Genomic DNA, 18,789 nt, shown 5'->3' on the forward strand with positions numbered 1-18,789 from the left:
GGAAGCAAAGTAGTTCAGAGTGGCTGTCATGGAGCAAATATGTTAAATACAATCAGGTTTTTTTTCCCCCTAAAAACTGTGGCTCTATGTTCCATAAAACCCAAGTCTTCAGTAGCCACATGCCACAGGAACAGAAATTTAAGTGGTAGCTTCCTTGGAGCATGTGCACACAAAAGCATTAGTAAAGAACTGCTCCCATGGGGCTAGACAGCAGATGTGAGCGACAAAGCCCCATCCACAACAGGAAAGAAGATATGCATTCAGTTTTATTGTCGCAGCTTCCCATCCAAATTCCTGTAAACAGGTTCCATACCATTCAGGCATCTCTGTTAAGAGAGTCTATAGTTCTATAAAAAGAAGTCACACCGTAAGATCAAGATATTTACCCTGTATGTGTTACGTGAGCGTGAAGAGGAACAACCTTCCAAATTCTCAGGGTACATCCAAGCAACCTGTAAGCGACCCAATTCCTTTCTCTGTCCAACTGTGCTGTGGGAAACTCAGTTAAGCGCCTCTTCACAGGTAGAGACAGTTTGCTTTTAAAAATATTAAGGACACATTTTTTTTCAATCTTTTAAGAAATTCCTGGAAAGTTACTGTGAAAATGAAAGTGCTCCCATGGTGAGATCAATGTGCAAAGCTCTACAGACATCTGTCCTTGCTGCTTTCTTAGTATTCCTTCCCTTAGCAGACTGATGTTAAGATGAGGCTCAATACATCGCAACGAGGCCATCATCCACCTGTAACAAGCACGTAGACACTGGAAAATGTTTTATGCTTAAACATAAAACATGGAATAAGCCAAAAAAATATTGTTCAGATATGATTGGGATGGTCTCTCGAGTGGGTTTATATACCGATGGCCTGTAACACTCGCTTCTCATTCTCATTGAGATGGTCTGAGAACATTGCATAGCAGGGCTGCTGGGCAAACTGACAGAGGAAGTCAGTGAGATAGGCCTGAAAGGAAGACAGAAACACCCCGTTAGCATCACATCGCCTTGGAAAGTCTGTTTCATTCACATACCAAAGGATAAACCTCAACATGCACTAAGTAAGGCAAAGGGAACAGAGAAGCGATGCAGAAGGAAGGGTGGCAGCAGAGGGGAAGGGCTGATAAAGGGCTGCTGCCAGGCGGGGGTTAAAGCAGGAGCCAAGGATCCCAGAGGGGCAGTGACTGGATGGGAGCATCTCCCAGTGGAGTCTGAAATTTGTCATGTTCAGTTTCCCATCTATTTCCAACTTCAGCAAATAGCTGTGAAACTCATGGGTAGAAAAGTCTCATCTCCCTCTGTTCAAAAACTTTTGTTCATTCACATTTCCAAGTTACAGATATTACAGATCCAATAAAAAAAATAGTTAAAAAACTCAACACAACACTTTCCAAAGTCATTTCAATGAACTGAGTACATTTGGGGCAACAATCAATAACTGGTGTTTACAGTTTTGTCAAAGTACAACATCAAAAAATTAAGAATAACAGGAATCTGATTTTAAAAACTCATTCTAGAGCATCACCTGGAGATCTATTTGGTAAAGAGGATCCTTTAATGCATCTGGATCGTCCTCTTCATCATCTTCATAGTAATCCTCATCTGTTAGAGGCAAATCAGCAGGTTTCAACATCAAACAGAGCAAAATATCTCAGGAAGTATTCTATTAGACAGCTGTTGAAATCCAAGGATCCAAAAAGAAATACTTTCAGCACTGTTGGGTAAAAAAAAATTTGTATCCAGAATATTCACTCCTTAAGTTCAGATGATTAGAAAACACAACACCCCAGAACAAGAAGGGTCACGGTGGGAGTCTCAAGGAAAGCACAGGTGAGATGAGGATACACAGGATACCAGACAAGCAGGTTTGTTAGTTACGTGCATTATTATCTTATGCCTTAATCTTATGTCAGGGTGACACATTTCCAATTCTGTGCTAATGTAAGTAGTCGCCCTTATTGTATCCACCTGTAAGGCTGTCTCTTCTAAGACTATATGCAAACTGGAGAGCAGAGGAAAGATGTTATACCCACTCCATCTTTATGCAGCTATTATTCCTCAAGGTCACTCCACAAACAAGCTCATCGACTGCTATGACATTGTCATTCCAAGGACACAGAATCCCAGAATGGTTTGGGTTGGAAGGGACCTTAAAGCCCATCCAGTCCCACCCCCTGCCATGGGCAGGGACACCTCCCACTAGCCCAGGTTGCCCAAAGCCTCATCCAGCCTGGCCTTGAACCCCTCCAGGGATGGGGCATCCACAGCTTCTCTGGGCAACCCATTCCAGTGTCTACGTCTTCAAGCATTAATTTTCTCTTTAGAAGAACTAGCTCCATGAACCTCACAGCAACATGAAGCCTATGCAGCATGTGAACTCTCACGTGAAGAAGGCAGTTATTTAACCATGATGTTATTCAAAGACATGTCCTTCTGTTACAGAAAATGTCCTTATTCAAAATCCCACTGTAGTGTTTCCTTCCCCTTGCCTACAGTCTCTGAGCTGCTGTCAAGGAAAGAAAACCTGGATGACTAGGATGTCGTCTACTCTGAAGTGCTTACTCAAAGTGAAAATAAAGCCGTTACTTACCATACTTGTTTGTGGAAAGAATATCTGATAAAAACTGTCCTGCTACACCTTCATCTTCGTCCTCATCCTCTTCCTGATCCTCCCACATATCATTTGAATCATCTGTTTAGAAAACAAAAATTTCTACAAATAAACCAAATCTAAGAGGTCCAGTCTGTCAATCGCTATACAGGGACCACACAGTTTTTAGGCAAACACCTCCGCTCGTGCAGATGGGTGAAGGGAAACACCTGCAGCCTTCACCATCCCTGCGGAACGAGTAACTCAGGAACTGGAGCTAAGCAAAAAGCAGCTGCAGGAATGGATGCCTGAGGTAGGCAGGAAGAAAGGCAAACCAGATACACCACAAAAGGATAATTTTATTGGCATATGGTCAGATCCCATCTTCTGGAACTGGCCCAAAATAATTTTCTGGTCTAAGAATACACAACACTGATTTTATCCTTTGAATCACTATTTAAGCCTGTGTAATTACAGGTATGCTATTTCCTGTTGGGACTTTATTAGTATAAATGCCTCTGAAGAGATTACAAAGTAGATTTGCACCATGCAAAGAGGAAAAGCAAACCCAGTATTTTACCTTGGCTCCAGTCTGCAGTTGTCTGTCTGGATGCATTTGCTTCCATTGCGTTAGAGAGTTCATTTATTATTAATTTTAAGATTTTTACTAACAAAGGAATGTTTGTCCAGCGTTCAGGATCTGTAACAGAAGAAGTTGTTAAAAACAGGCCTTTTTTTTTTTTAATTTTACCATACATTTAAAATGTTCACAGATGAGCAAAAACTTCCAGGTTGGGAGGAAAAAGGGACTGACAAAAAACTCCCAATGTTCCTTCCATGTACGTTTCACAGTGAGATTACCAAAGATCTTAACTGCAAAACCAAATCTTGCGTGTTTTGAATGAAGAGAAGGCATAGTTAAAATCTTCACAGATTAATTGATTTGTGAATCTACTCAATGAAATTAGTTAGAGGACTTCATTAAGCATTCTCCTCTCCAGTAGCTGTTGCACACCTCGCAGTGCTTTCAAGTAAACGAGCAGTGCAGCAATCCCACACGTGGCTCTGCCCTTTCTGAGACGCTGCAAGCTCCATCTTCCACGGGGATAACAGTGTTTTTGTCCTTAATTGCAAAAGTAAAGATCCTATCAAAGAAAGAAGCTGGGAGCACTAGCTTTAACTCTTTAGGTGCTCAAATGCTAGCAATTAGGGTTCTACCTGACTAGACAACAGCCAAGTTTGCTTGGTTTGTGCTGTTTGGTGGGTTTTTAAGCAAAGAATAATAAGGTGTTTTGTGACCGCTACTTACCTCTTACTCTCCTAGTGCTTTCCCCTATTTATTTCCTTTACTGTGTGTTACTGCATCACCCCAAATCCCCTGAGCCTATGGCAGCTGAAGGCTTGAGGAGCACTGACTGCCTTGATGGACCTCCAGTTTGGACCAGCACAGCCGTCACATCCCATCCCACAACCAGGTGTACACAAGCTCAAGCACAGCAAGCTGCAGAATCAAGGTTTTGACTGACTGCTGAGGACAGCGGCTTCCCAGGGTCTTCCCCTCTGGGATTCGTTCCCAGAAAAAAAACAATCTGCCCAGTGCTCTCTGCAATTTAGTATCTGAATCTCTACACACTAATCTCCAAACAAGCACTTTGGGTTCAGCTAATTAAAAATAAGACAAGGCTTATGCAGGAGACCGGACAAGCTTTCCTTAAAAAAATGTTGAAATCATTGCTGATACTTGTGAAAGTCTGTCTCATCGAAAAAAATACCACTTTTTTTTAAATGTCTGCATTCACTAAACACACTTTCTTCTCAGAGAAGCCATGAGGCATCATGAAATTATCAAGTCTATCTCATTAGATGGAACAAGGTGATGCAAAATAGCAGTGAGTAACTCCCTATCCCATAATCACCTCATCCACTCACATTAAATCTGAGACATCAGGACTCTTACAAATCAGTCTTTGGCAGAATTAAAGCAAATAATGTATACGTTAAGTACATGATGTATGGATTAGCTCTAAAAAACAACGTGCACCTTCTGTAGGAAGTATCTTCCACAGCTTTCTTTGTGCCATCTGCAAGATCTATTTTACAGCCTTTCACAGTGTCTACTAACAGGAAAAAACACACCTGCTAAAACCAGAAAAATGATTACTTACTTTTGGCCGATTTTGATCGTGTCCGTATTCCATCATCCATATTAAATATTTCTTCTCCCTTTACCCTGATGTCCTGAAGTCGCTTGTCATCTGTGTTGATGCCGTACTGAAGGAGTTTACACAACGCTACAGAGCTGGGGAGCAGGGAAGAGGAAAATTACAGGTGAGAATGTCTCTAAACTGCCTAGCTCTCCCAGGGAACTGTGATTAGGGAACACACCTCCACAGCTGACATTCAGATGCCCTTTTTTCTACACTTCTGCCAAGAACAAACATCACAGAATTTTCTTATTTTTCCTGCTTTATGTCAGGATCCGAAACTGGACTCATCTCCTGACCCACACAGCAAGCCAAAAACTGACAAAGCTTTGCATTAAACACTACAAGCAGTGCATACATCCATTAAAGGTTCTGCCAGTTCACAAGGGCCACAGGGTTAAACACACTCCTGAAGCATCACGTGCAGATGAAGATGGGATTAAGAGGAAAGCAGTGGCAAGAAAGTAGTCATTGGTTGATCAGCAGCCATGCACATCTCTTCTACTTTTCACCAGTCTCAAAGCTCGTTTTCACTTCTGGTCCTTCGAAGCTGCGCTATGCTCAGACCTTCTAGCTTGCTCCTTTGGTATCTGCAGGTATTCTTTCCATCCTTGTTGCTCCAATTTCTACACCACACTTTCAAACCTTCTCCAGCTCCAGGCTGTTTTTGAGCTATCCTGAGGATGATCTTGACTACAGGTTAAGGCCACCAATATATGCTTGACACTCTTAAACCTCTCTCCTGGTTCCACAAGTCTCAAACTGAAGTTTCAGAGTTCCGTACAACTCACTCTTTTTGTGCTTTCACTTCACCCCCTCTTCCCCCCGCCACTGTGACTCTGTGTTCCCACACTGCTGGTTTGGACCCAGATCTTACATGCCACCCCAGAGTTGCCCAGAGTTTTCCCATCCTTTCATCACGCAAGTCAAAAGCAAACAGCCACTTCTTCAACCTGCTGCTCACAGGGACGGGGACTGATGCACACAGAAGGTGTCAGCTATCTCCACGTTCCTTTCACTAACTCTAACCAGGAGGCTCCTCTGAGCAGGCATTACTTTTCTTCAGCACGCAGAAAACACCTAGCATTCTCTAACACACGATAAGGATCACCCTACATAACCCAAATCAAAGTGTGGAGCCCTGCCAAGCGATCCAGGCACAAACAGCTCTGATCTTGGACAATGCAGAGACAGCACCGAACAACCAAGCTCAACCTTGCTCCCCTGTCAGTGTCAGCCTTGGCTTTTCCCTGCGGCCACAGGCAGTCTCAGGGGATCTTGCTCTGTCAAAACAGGGGTAAACCACTGCTCTTCGGGATGAAACACACCAAGTGTGACTGAAAACAGCACCAGCTCCCCAAATCACACTGCCTCTTGTTCCACATGATCATTCACTCATTTCCATTTTAAACATGCTTTTTCATATTATTTATTTCACAGGGTATTTGACTGCCTCATAGCAACAACACACCAACACATGCTAAGAAGGGAGTTAACAGCTGGTGAGACCCCTAAGAGTGATCTGTTAGGCTTCACTTTTTAAGAAAAAAAAAAATCAAAGACAGCAGCTGTGGCAAAATTCAAATTAATACAGAGCATTTCATGCTTTGGAATATAGTACTCTGCCTCCACCAGAACACAAATATGCTCCTACAGCAAAAGGGAGAGAAAACTGTTTCACCTGATTTCTTTGTTGATTTTTAAGAGATCACTAAGTCAACAAGAAATCACCAGATTCTCTTAGGAAACCGTCTACAATGCCCTGAACATCTACAGTAGTCTATAAAGGCAATTTCACGTCTGGAAGCTATTCCCATCTCATTCACAGAAATCCCATCTCAAAAGCACTCCTGTGCTTGCAAGAAACACCCCCTTCCCCCTTGGGTCACCCTGTTCCAGCACAGAAACACGAGGCAGCAAGAGAAGCACTTAGAGGAAGATCAGAGATTGCTCCAATTACCATGGCTCTCCTGAGCCGAACTGACAGCACAGGAAAAAATTAATTCTGCCCAGTGCTGGCACACATTCATCCAAGTCTGAACCAGCTCCCCTTTCCCTCACACCCTGTGCATTTAATTGCAATGAGATGATCTGTCAGCTAGTGTTAATGCAAGGAGCCTGCTTCCAAAAACATCCTACCTGACTTTGCCTTCATACTGCCCATAGAACAAGTGCTGCCGGCTCATCCACTCGGCCATCACGAACTCCAAGGCAGGCTTGCCAGTTGGTCCAGGGAGACTACACAGGAACTCCAGCAGTGGTTCCAGTTGTGAGTGAACCAAGTGAGCAAACACCATAATCAAGGACTACAGGAGGAGAAAGGAAAAGTTAGCTGTACATAATTTAATAGCTGAAAATGTTTTATCAAATATTCAAGTGAGTTTTCTGTAAGAGCAGAGACTGTGCTTACCAGCCCCAAGAGGAAGAGAAAGTATAACCCCCTGCAGGACACTCTGTGCTACAAAAGCAGGGAATAAACTGCTACAGCCAGCAGCGGTAATTACTCCCGCTAAAAAACAGTGCAGGGGTGAGTCTGCTCACACCCTTGCCCCAAACTAACAAACCTTCCTAAAGCAAAGATTAAAAAGCTATTTAAAAAATATCAGAGGTTGCAGTTGACTTTTGCCTAGTGAAAATACCACATGGCAACACTGACACTGCAACCGCCCTCCTTTGCTGGATGGACCAGAAGCTGTACACATGGTTCCACGCACAGAGTTCTAAAAGTACATGTAGCTAGCAGAAATGTGTCTCATTAGTAAGCTGAGGAACAGAAGTTACTGGTTCAGAGCCAGAACCCATATCCTCTTCCCCTTTCACCCCAGGGATTTCCCATCATCACTACCACCCTTCTCCCATATCATCACTCCATAATTCTGCAGCATTTCTCCAATTCTGAGTGCACTTAAAACACAAGTTTTAGGGAATGAACTGCAAGTTTTAGAAAGGTTTGGGTTTGCTTGCTTGTTTGTTTTTTTCACAAGATGCAATTTTACAGTCTGCGTCTCACTCCTGGCCAGGAGTGGAATTCATATGCTGCACGTGTCTAAAGGTCAGCCTTCAAGTCTGAAGGCATCCCAGTGAGCTTCCTTGGGGAAAATCTGCCCACCTCCAGCAGTCCAGCCTTCAGGCTAACACAGGGAAGAGATCCAGCACTGTGAAAGGCTTATTTCTCTCTCCCTGATTACAGGGGCTTCATATGACTGCTTCAGAGTCAAGCTTCAGGATCTTTTAAATCCAAGAATAGGCAAAGGGAGAGCCATTTCCGGGGGGGGGGAATTAAAAAAAAAATCAAAGCTTTATGATTAAATCTGCACTGACATCTGAATGGCCTTCTTGATTCACCACGTGCTGGCTTGAAAAACGCACATGCAAACATCAGAGAAATACCCAAGGGTTAGATAAAAGGGTTAGAGCAGAGGGAGCCTCAGCCAAGTGCTACAGTGAGGGCAAAGGTGGGATTTCGCCAGAAGGCAGAACCCCCCAGTGCCAGCAAAACGCCTTCCCCAGCTGCTGCGGAGAAACCAGGGCAGCCACCACTCCATGTTTTACATTTAGGGCACGGACAAAAAAGACAGGAGAGAGAATGAAGACCACTGGGACAAAAATCATTTCATAAAAGTGTGCCACTAGAAGTAGGTCAAGGCTAGAAGAGATGGTGATGCTCTCTGGCTGGCCTCTCATCTGATACAGGCCAACTACACCTCCCATTCACCAGAAGTTCACCTTGCCTCAACTCCCAGGCATTCATCCTTCGGCTACAACACAAAAACACTTGAAAAGACGTGCTGCCTTCGCCACAACATCCATACTTGGACAACTCTTGTCCCCTCGAAAGGTTCATTGCTTGCAAGCACAAGGTCACGACGTCACGAGGGACTTAAATAGTGCAGTACAGCTTACCCACAGGAACCCGGCTTACCCTGTAAATCTGGACAACTCCGTATAAGCAGAGCAGGCATTTTCCTGACTACTTCAAGAAGATACATAGAACCTCCAACTGCAGTAATCATAAATAATCAGGCAAACAATTAAAAAGAAAATTACAACTATTTCTCTTCCTGACACTTTTACTTATTCTCCTGGGTGCCCAGCCTGCTCACCTGCATTACACTGAGCGTCTCCGCTTGTTGCATTTTGCTCAGGATAGCTCTGAGGATCTGGTCCAGATTTTCTCCCAGCTCACTTCCTGCTTTTGATATTAAAGTGGAGACCAGCCTGCCCACAAAGGCAGCGGTGAACTCTGAGGTCCTTGGATCTAGAAGTTGGCTCACCACCTGCATCACATACCACAGTCCGTTGTGGCCTTGCTCATCATGCCATTGTGCAATTTGCTCCAGCGCCACCGAGACGTAGGCACGCAGACACTCGCCACCATTCTAAACAAGAAAATTATCACATTAGAATTTCCCTTTCTAGGTAAGGGAGCAGGGGGCATGGGAAGACATCTTCTTTCATCACCCCAAAAAGACCCTTAACCAAGATGAAAACAATGGGCAAACTGGTGGCATCTGTAAAAGATTCACACCTTGTAATGTGCAGTAAAATGAGTGCCTAAATTTAAATATAATTTGTATGGACTTCAGTTCATTATCAATTACAAAACTCTGCACTGCCCAGGCAGCTCTCTAGAACATCATCTAGCAAATACAAAGACAACCTGAAGCAGCTGCGGTTTTGTGCCAGTCTTGTTATTACCCAGAAAAATTCCAAGAGATTCAAACAAGTCAGAGACGAAGACAGCAAAGTACGGCGTGAACAAAACACAACCCAGCAGCCAAGCTGCAATCTTTTTGAATTCTTCTTAAAACAAAGATCCAGCAGAGCAACCAGCATGGTGGTCTCCAACATCTTCTTGCTGGTCTCCAACCTCTTCTTACTGGTATGTTGTTTAGGGAAAGCCACTTCTGTGGTTTGTATTCACACGGCAAAGGGTAGCTGGCACTGTAAGACTCCTTACATAGGGAATGAAACTAGCTTTATTACTTATATGCCAGCTAGCAGCTGGAATGAAAAGGGACGCTGCACTTTTACCCTCTGACGCTTTTTCTTTCTTGCTTAAATACTCTAAAGACATCATCAGGTAATGGCAGAACCTGCCAACAGGCACAGCTCAGGCACTACTGCCGTTTGAGATGAATCCTTGCTCTCCCTCCATCCCATACCCAGCTCAGTCAAAAAGAAGTTTGCCCTCCCCTTCCCACCTAAATGAGCACAGGAAAAAACTGACGGAAAGAGGAAGTCCAGGAGGCCTTCTACACAGGAGTTCTTTTGTTTTCCTGTGCCTGAGTGTGTTCCTGAAGACAGCCTCTGCCTTTCCTAGGTGTGATGCAAGTTTTTATAGGGGAAGAAAAACAATAAGATAGACTTTTTAAAAATTTGTTTAGTTTGCTTTTTTTGTTTGTTTTGGTGTGGGGTTACTTTTGTTTTGGTTTTTTTAATGTGCTCCAGAGCCCTAAAATAGACAAAAAGATCAAGGCTGCTGCTTTACTCACTCTCGTCCTCCAAATTGTCTTCCAAATTAAGGAATGAACAGTAAAGTCATTGCCCGTCCTTGAACAGCAGTACTTTCATTATAACCTAGAGGTAGCAGAGTGCTGAGGAGCTGCCGATACAGCTGTTGGCAAGCAAATCCTGGGCTCCCTTACAGGCTGTGTGACCTCTCTCGGACTCGCGTAGCCCTGCAGTCCTCACCACGCCCCGCAGCGTTACCTGCATGGTAGCGTTGTCATCTGTGTTCAAGCTGCACTGAGCCACTGCGGGGAATGCTTGGCAGATCAGGAGCTGGGACAGAGGAGGTTTTGTATTCCTCACAACTGTGGTCAATATATCAATAGAAGTCTAAAAGGAAAACACAAACAAAAGCGCTGTTCCAGTAGCAGCCATAGTAAGTGCTAAGCCAGCATTACCCACCACTGGTGCAAGCACCAACAGCGTAAACCGGAGGGATGAGAGCCTGCACTGTGACCACATGCTGATTTTATGGTCTAGAATATTTTTTAAATCAGAGGACCCTGGAGTCAGGCACCCACAGTGTCACTGTATTTGACATGGACGCACGGTGTGCACTGTAAAAGCTCCCAAGACAGTTCAAACATGAAAAGCAGTGTCACCACTGAAATATGGCAAATAGTTTCACGGGACCCTGATCCACACTAATCAGTACAGCCAGAGAACTGTTCTAGCTGACTTGTTCCACTTTGCTTATATTGATTTAAATTTATTTTAATTACCAGTGAGCAACTATTACAGTCATACCAATCAATAGGCCGATTATAAGCACACTGATAGAGATGTTTATGGGTTTAATTCCATACAATCATTCTACATAGTCAATGTTTAATGTTTTATAAGCTGACTTGTTACAGAAAGGACAAAGCAGTATAATTTATCTCCAGTGATTTATACATATGTGACATATAAATCAAGAAAAGCCTTAGAAAAAGCGCAAGGAATAGTGGTGTACTCTGCTGGAGAACAATCCACCAAAAAGAGGAGACTGCTACTGGTGAGAGATGGCTGTGTCAAAGCACAGTGACCAGGGATACGCTGCAGAGACTGGAAGAAGGCCCGAGGAGCAGTTTAAAGTTAACTTTTGGAAACATCTCCCCCCAACCTGCAGTTTGCCTTCCCTACAAAGAAATCTCTACCAATGATCAAAGTCATTGTTCCACAACAGTTAAAAAGCAACCCTTCTACTCTTTGCACACCAGCCACCCTACACGTTAAAGAACAGGGAATCACCTCCAGCTAAGACCAGGTACCGCTGTAGCACTTACTGCACAAAGCCCTGCTGGGATCTTGTCAGCAGGGGCCTGCATGATGCTGACAAGAGTTGGTATTAGCCTCATCTGCATTGGACCCTGGCAGGCTTCTATCTGAGCTAGCTCCTTAAAGATATCTTGTGCAAGAGAAGCAACAACTGGATCTGGAGAGAGAAAGCACCATTTACTAAAACATACTAACAAACACATCTCAATTTTTGCTACCACTATTTCCAACAGGCAAAGCAGCAAGTTTCTCTTCCAGCAGTAAGCTGAATGAATCAATGTTCATTCCATTATCATTTACTAAGTTTTCAGCACCAGGATTAAGTAGCAAAAACCAACTGTACTTTGAGAATGCGACTTGAATACATACCATTACTGTACTTCAGAAATATTGCAATCGTGAAGGGACAGATTTTGTTCTCCACACTGGCTGTAAATGCTGGGTCTACCGTACAGACAATGCACAGCGTCTCCATCACGAGGTTCAGGACCTCTGAACTAAACTGAGTTGCCAAGTGGATCAGTCCATCCAGAATGCTGGGAAGGAAAGGCTGCAGCACATGGGTGCTCTCAGAGATCTTCAGCTGGTCACAGTAGCTAGACAAGAAATTGGCGATGGAAAAATACATAAAGTGATTTATACATTTAACACTAGATGACATATAAGGGGTTATTTCACCCCACCCATTCTTCTTACTTAAGTTCACTCCTCTAGGACTTTTCCCCATCAGTCTACTATTCCTTGATCTCTCAACAGCTCAGCTATCCAAGGGTTTGCAAAAGCAGAGTTGAGCCAAGTGATGTTAAAAGCTTCCACCGCCTCTTAGTAACAATTCTCTCTTAAGAGCTGCCCACCAATGGAGAAAATAAATGTTGAGGAAAAATATAGTCTGAGTGAGAGACTCACTGCTTACAATGTCTTTAATCACCATGTTCTACATTTTTCTTCTAAGGAAGAAAAAAACAATTTCAGGAATAACTAAGATTTAAGTCTCTGCCTTTATTCATTGTCCTTTCAGTGCAAACAGAAGACAATTTGGTTCTGGGGGGTGGGGAGGAGTAGTTATTTTGCATGGCTTTTGTGGGGTTTTTTGTGTGTGTTTGTTTTCAAACTAACGTTCAATTTCCACATTAGAATCCATACAGTAAATCTTCCCTTTTTTCCTTGCAACTTATTTACAAAAACAGGATGCCAACACTCCCACCCCGCAAACACTCATTGTTGTGGGTTGCTCCATAAGCCCGTGTCATGTCCTTCAGTCACCTTTTGTGCCTGAAGAGGAGTAATCTTGGTTTAATTTTTATGCTTTCCATTGCTATCTAGTTCTGCTTCTCTTTGGGTCTGTATCCATGATCACATTTTATTGTAGCCAATCTTGAATCTCAATTCCATATTTCTCATTAGAGTTATTCTACTTTGAATCTGCTTGCTTACATTTTTTAAGTTGACATCTATTTCATTCAGAGCAAATACTTCCACAGCCCATGCTCAAATACTATTAATATTTTAACATACCAGGTTTATAAGTGTAATAATTTATACTACCTATCCCGGGAGCTTTGAAATATCTCCAGGTTTACTTACCCCCAGATAGCTCTGACTGCAGAGATTCGGACAGAAGGAGGCTGGGTTTCATGCAGACCACTGACGGTAGCTTGCAGGAACTGCTGGATTAGTTCTGGAGACATAGCCACTGTAAAACGGCTGGCGGCCCACAGAGCACGACCCAGGAGAAAAGGAGACACTGAAACAAACCAAAAAAAAAAACCCCAGTGGTTTTACAGCAATTTTATGGGTTTAAAATTACAGCTGCTTCCACCCATTATCCAAAATTTTGTCACCCCAGTAGGAAAATGGTAAGATATGACACAAAGTCCAGGATGCAGGCAGGCAAAGAATTTTTACTCATGGTCAGAATCCAATTTATTTTCTTAGTTATTTAAAAAAATAATTTTTCATTTATTAAAAAAACCCCTTCTTTCCTCAACTACACTTGAATTTGTTCATCAATACAGCAATACATGCTTCTGTGATCATCGGAACAAAAGTCAAGGAAGAGAATGAAGACTTTTTCAGTAATTCTTATTCATCTAACTCAATATTCTGTCCCCAACAGCACAGCAGCAAATGGCAGAAGCCAAGGGGAAAGAATTAGAGAAACACTTATCAAGGTATGAGGTATCTTCAGTGCACTTAACCCTTCTGCCTTTTCAGGCTAAGGCATCCTTATCTATTCAGGCTGTCCTCAAACACATGATGCTCTCTGTTCCTCAGCATCTCTACTGCCGTTATTTATACTCCTGCAAGTATTCATTTTAAGATGAGGACATAAAAGACTCCATGCAAGATACAGAGCAAGAGAAAAGCTTTGGAGCAAGAGAAAAGCTTTGTTTTCTAAGCAAGTATTACAAAAAGGAAGACCTTTGTCCGATTACCATTACTGAGCATTAAATAAATGGACACCCTCTAAGATTATCAATATATTGAATCCCAGAGCTTCTAGAACACAATAGCTCATTTACAGCCCAACACCACATGTGTAAATGTATGTAAATAGCCAAGGCTGTTTTTTATATGCATTGCACACTATGCACATTGCACGCTATTTCTTTAAACTCCCAAAAAGAAAAAAACCTTTGTAATAAGCTAAACAAATGTTTATTTGATGAATGCATCCAGCAATTTGATTTTTTTGCACTGACATGACTTAATGTGGACTCTCCAGTAATGCTCATATTGGCTTAAGCTTCTCGAATTGTAATCATTTGCAAGGACTCCCGAGGTCCAGCTTTCAACAACTCCTCTGACTTTCTTACAAACTGATGTAAGATAACATAGAAAGCAGAAGCTTGCAGAGATCCCGATAACAGGACCCCACTCAGCTAGGAATATTATTTGAATTCATGTGCTACAGCTAGTGTCAGTCCCAGCACAAAGACAACGGAATGGTATGTTGCTGCAGGAATTCTGAAGCCTGTTAAACACTGCTGGTGTCTTTCCCAGAAAGTGATACAACAGAACAGCTATTTTCCAGCAAGCTCCCCAAGTAATCGTTTTTCCAGCTCCAAGCCCTCCAGGCTCAAGCATGCAAATGACACTGAGTTGCAATCAAAGGCATAGAGTCCTACATTTAAATGACTTATACTAGACCTGGTAGCATATGTGAACTCACAAGACAAGATTTATGCCCTTTCACACGTACACAACATGCACAACTGCATTTCATAGCACCACACGCATACAGCAACCTGATTCATCAGACACTTTTGTTTGCAGGAGATTTCCAAGGTCTGGCACTCAGCAGTTACTCTGAGCAATGGCAAGGGCCAATGTACCTGAAAGGTTGAGGTCTGCAAGAACAACATTTGTCAGGAAGCCATGCATATCAAAATGGATTCTACCATTCTTCACACTGTCTGTAATAATAGACTTCACAGAGCCCAGGGCCAGCATACAAGCTTCATGTATTTTCCACCTGCAAAATAATTCAGATGCCTTTAGGTTTTTCCCCCCAACATCGCCTCAATAAATAAAAATTACAAAGTGAAACCCTAAAAATCTTTTGATCTAAGCTACCACAACTGTTTTCTTGATCTCAAAGAAGAATTTTAAAAGGCCCTGAGAGAAACGAACACTTGCAAAACTCAGCAAGTTAGGGGTTTGGAAACTCACCCAGGATAGGCAGCATTCTCAATCACTTTCTAAAATACCGGCTGAATAACTGTACCAATTTTTTTCCCATAATAAAAAAAGAAATGAGACTTTTCTATGAGCCTTACATCTCCACCTGTGCCTTATTTGACTATTCTATATACAGAAGCACTGTGGTACCCAGTACATTATAGGTTTAAAAATGTCTATTTTTGCATTATGCTTTGGTAATTATGATGAAACAAGGTTACAGGCAAATACCACTTCTCCTTGGTTTTATTTGTGAAGCAAATAACCCGCTTTAAAACTCATGACAATCAAGGCAGATGGGGACTCTGTGTCTGATTTCTCTGACATTGAGTTGCTGTGCACTATGCAGAGTGGCTAGCCTGACACTAATAATCAAAATAAACACAAACTGAACGAATGCACTGGAAACCCAGAGAGAATAGTTTTGGAACAGCAACCAGGTACTCTCGCAGGTGAGCTTTCTCCTCCTATCCTCAAGTGACAGGAAAAAAATGCAACTCTGAAGTTCTAAAATGGAACACCTACATCTGCATACAGCAGCTGCATCTCTTCTTTACATCAAGTAAAAGAAAATATGCCTGAAATTTTGAGCTCGATTAACTGAATGGAAAGTGAAAGTATTGCCAATTTCTCTTCAGACTGTGTATAACTAACTATAGTTTCCAGCTGTATGTTCTAAGGAATTGTCAGGGTCTGGAGGGATGGAGTCTGGGGACAGCTAGCTTGTGCTAGGAATTGCTGAAAGTATTCCGCATGAAGATTTCATCATCTGGCTCAAGAACTGCTGTACTTCCTTTTTCTTCTTCTAATCAGAGTTCTCAAATTTCACCCTTGTCCATCAGCAGCAGTGTCACGAAAAAAATGTGATTAAATTGTGTGGCACCCAATACTGCTACAGAGCTTGCACTTCCTACCAGCGTTGTCCCCTGCTGCCCCATCTCCTTACCAGTGCTCAGCACCGTTGTTTTTTGCCTGCTCAGCTTCTTGTAAATGTCTTGTAGCTGCTGCAGCCAGAGCGGTTGCACTCTCATTCTGGAAATCAGCTGCCACAGCCTGCACAGAAGGAAACAACACTTATCAGCACAGACTTTTAAAAGTTGTCCTTTTCTCCACACGTCCTTCATGAAGCTAGGTTTATTATTTGTTGTTATTTTGGTTGCATCTAAATGTGGCACACATTTCATACCAGCAACAGGTCCTGTGCAGCAATCCTCACTGTATAGGAAAAAGTATCATCATCTTCATCCTCCACAAACTGCTGGGGATTTGCAGTCCAAACTTTTATCTGCAACAGAAAGAAGACAAGAAGGATGGGGGGGATGAATAATTCAGAACAACAAGGGGAAAAGGGAGCATTTCTGTTTCTAGTAATCTCAGTTTTGCAAAACTACTTTCAGAATTTTTCTCTGCTATAAGAAGTCATAGTCTTCAACTGATTTTTCTTATATTCTGTTAGAGAAAGCTTTGCAAAAAAATATACCTTCTCTGTTCTGAGCTCACCTTGCTCTTCCACTCCTCATTTGAGATCAGAATTTGACAAAACTAATGACTGACCTGGAATCAATGCTACACAGTTTTATTTATAGAAGAGGAATGGGAGAAGCAGACATATCTTTTAACAGTGCCTGTTTTTACACATGCCTACCTAAACAAAAAGACAATAGCTGTCAGGCTTGGGAGGGCAGGAGCCATGGAGAATTTCAGTAGAAATTATTTCACACCTCTATCACAATTTTTTTTACTATCACAGAAACCCAGGTATCCCTTCCAGCATGATAATCCTCATTTTCACAGCATAATACTTAATGAAGGAATGAAGAAAGCAAGCTTGAAAGAGTTGGGGTTGTTCAGCCTGGAAAGGAAAAGGCTCCAGGAAGACCTTACTGCAGCCTCTCAATATATAAAGGGGACTTATAAGAAAGATGGAGACTTTTTACCAGGGCCTTTCGTGACAGGCCAAGTGGCAACAGTTTTAAACTGAGAGAGGGTAGATTTAGATTAGATATACAGAATAAATTCTTTACTATGAGGCTGCTGAGACACTGGAATATGTTGCCCAGAGAAGCTGTGGATGCCCCATCCCTGGAGGGGTTCAAGGCCAGGCTGGATGAGGCTTTGGGCAACCTGGGCTAGTGGGAGGTGTCCCTGCCCATGGCAGGGGGCGGGACTACATGATCCTTGAAGGCCCCTTCCAACCCAAACCACTCTGTGATTCCATGATTTGCTGTCTGCATCACACACCATTTAGGAATATTTGGATGCTCCTTGCATGGCAAAGTGACAGAACAGCCTATTACAGCAGCTGTCACGCACTAAAACTCTTCCCAGGACATTAGCTGGTTTAAATCTCTCATCTCATTTGCTTCCTACACAAGACAAACATGCTCACCTGCTCCTCTGTGATCTGCATATAAAGGAGGATGTAATAGATCAGCTCTGGCAAAGCCTTCTTCACTGTGCTCTTAAATTTGTTGTTTTCCAACAAGGCGTGAACAAATTCAAATATGCTGAACACTAGATTTTCAAAGCCCAATACTTCACCTGAACAAAGAAGTAAGGGGGGGGGAAGGAGTATGACTGAATATGCCAACATACAGAAAGGTAAAAGTGAAAACAAAAACCATGAGTGAATATGCTAGCACACAGAAAGGTATACGTGAGTGTCAAATATAATTACCAATGGTTAGCGTGTCTGACAAGATAATGTTTATTCCTCCTCCCGGACTAGCAAGGGAAGCAGCAGCCCCAGAAGGATGTCCGACCTCATCACTTTCAGCTCTCTTCCCACCCCTCATTAAAACTGATCAAGCTCAACCTAAAACTTGTTTGGTTTTCTTTTGTCCCATTACTTTTACCTCAAAATTGTTGCAGAACTCACTCCTTGAAGACTCTTAGAAAACTTAAATTATGCAGCTTCATTGATCACAATCCCACATAACTTGCAAAGAAGCGATGGACACTGTTCTAACACCATAAATGTACCTTTAAGCACAATCTCCTACAGTGTTTCAGCCTGTTTTGACAACAACAATATTTGGTCAGGCTGTTCCTCTCCAAAAGGGGAGGCAAAAGTGCAGCTTAACAAGTACCTACCGTCAGAATCCACAGGGTCCTCCACCTCTTCTGTGTAATTTACTTCTGTTCTCACATAAGTGGATAGAGTTAAGTAAATACGTGTGTTTCTAAAGAACTGCATCTATTTAGGAATTAATCTGTTCCTACCTTAAAATTCCTGACAACTAGGGACATTTTCTTTCCTAAAAAAAAAAAATCTTTGACTTTATGCACAGTCCTGTGTTTCAAAGAGACAACAAGCCCCAGGAGCTCCTGGCTTTTTGCACTGCCCGTCTTCAAAGACCACTTCCACATCACTTTAGTAGGTCCTTTTGATCACTTGATTCACTTAAACCAAATCCAAGGTAACCCAAGACTTAATTTATGTTAAAACTCTGCAAGAACAGAACCACTCAAAGTCAACTCATTCTAGGGGACAATGAGCCAGTTCAACAACTCCCTGCTGCTGAAAGGTGAGGAGCCACCCCATGATCCC

General features: G+C 42.6%; 1 protein-coding gene across 1 annotated transcript in view; it reads right to left on the reverse strand.

The window, feature by feature from the left end:
• Positions 1–386: 386 nt before the first annotated feature.
• IPO9 (importin 9) overlaps positions 387–18,789 on the reverse strand; it is a gene marked incomplete at its 5' end in the record, with an annotated part of 29,410 nt that continues 11,007 nt past the window's right edge. Inside the window, 16 exons of the mRNA XM_010078287.1 lie at positions 387–960; positions 1,519–1,595; positions 2,584–2,685; positions 3,164–3,283; positions 4,749–4,882; positions 6,927–7,093; positions 8,891–9,166; positions 10,500–10,628; positions 11,567–11,715; positions 11,928–12,154; positions 13,143–13,302; positions 14,894–15,033; positions 16,186–16,292; positions 16,426–16,524; positions 17,629–17,780; positions 18,333–18,391. Of these exons, the coding sequence (XP_010076589.1) occupies positions 850–960; positions 1,519–1,595; positions 2,584–2,685; positions 3,164–3,283; positions 4,749–4,882; positions 6,927–7,093; positions 8,891–9,166; positions 10,500–10,628; positions 11,567–11,715; positions 11,928–12,154; positions 13,143–13,302; positions 14,894–15,033; positions 16,186–16,292; positions 16,426–16,524; positions 17,629–17,780; positions 18,333–18,391 (2,209 nt within the window). The remainder of the gene's footprint in view (positions 961–1,518; positions 1,596–2,583; positions 2,686–3,163; positions 3,284–4,748; positions 4,883–6,926; positions 7,094–8,890; positions 9,167–10,499; positions 10,629–11,566; positions 11,716–11,927; positions 12,155–13,142; positions 13,303–14,893; positions 15,034–16,185; positions 16,293–16,425; positions 16,525–17,628; positions 17,781–18,332; positions 18,392–18,789) is intronic.

The sequence above is a fragment of the Pterocles gutturalis genome, unplaced genomic scaffold (genome assembly GCF_000699245.1).
Source record: "Pterocles gutturalis isolate BGI_N339 unplaced genomic scaffold, ASM69924v1 scaffold43233, whole genome shotgun sequence".
Taxonomy (NCBI): domain Eukaryota; kingdom Metazoa; phylum Chordata; class Aves; order Pterocliformes; family Pteroclidae; genus Pterocles; species Pterocles gutturalis.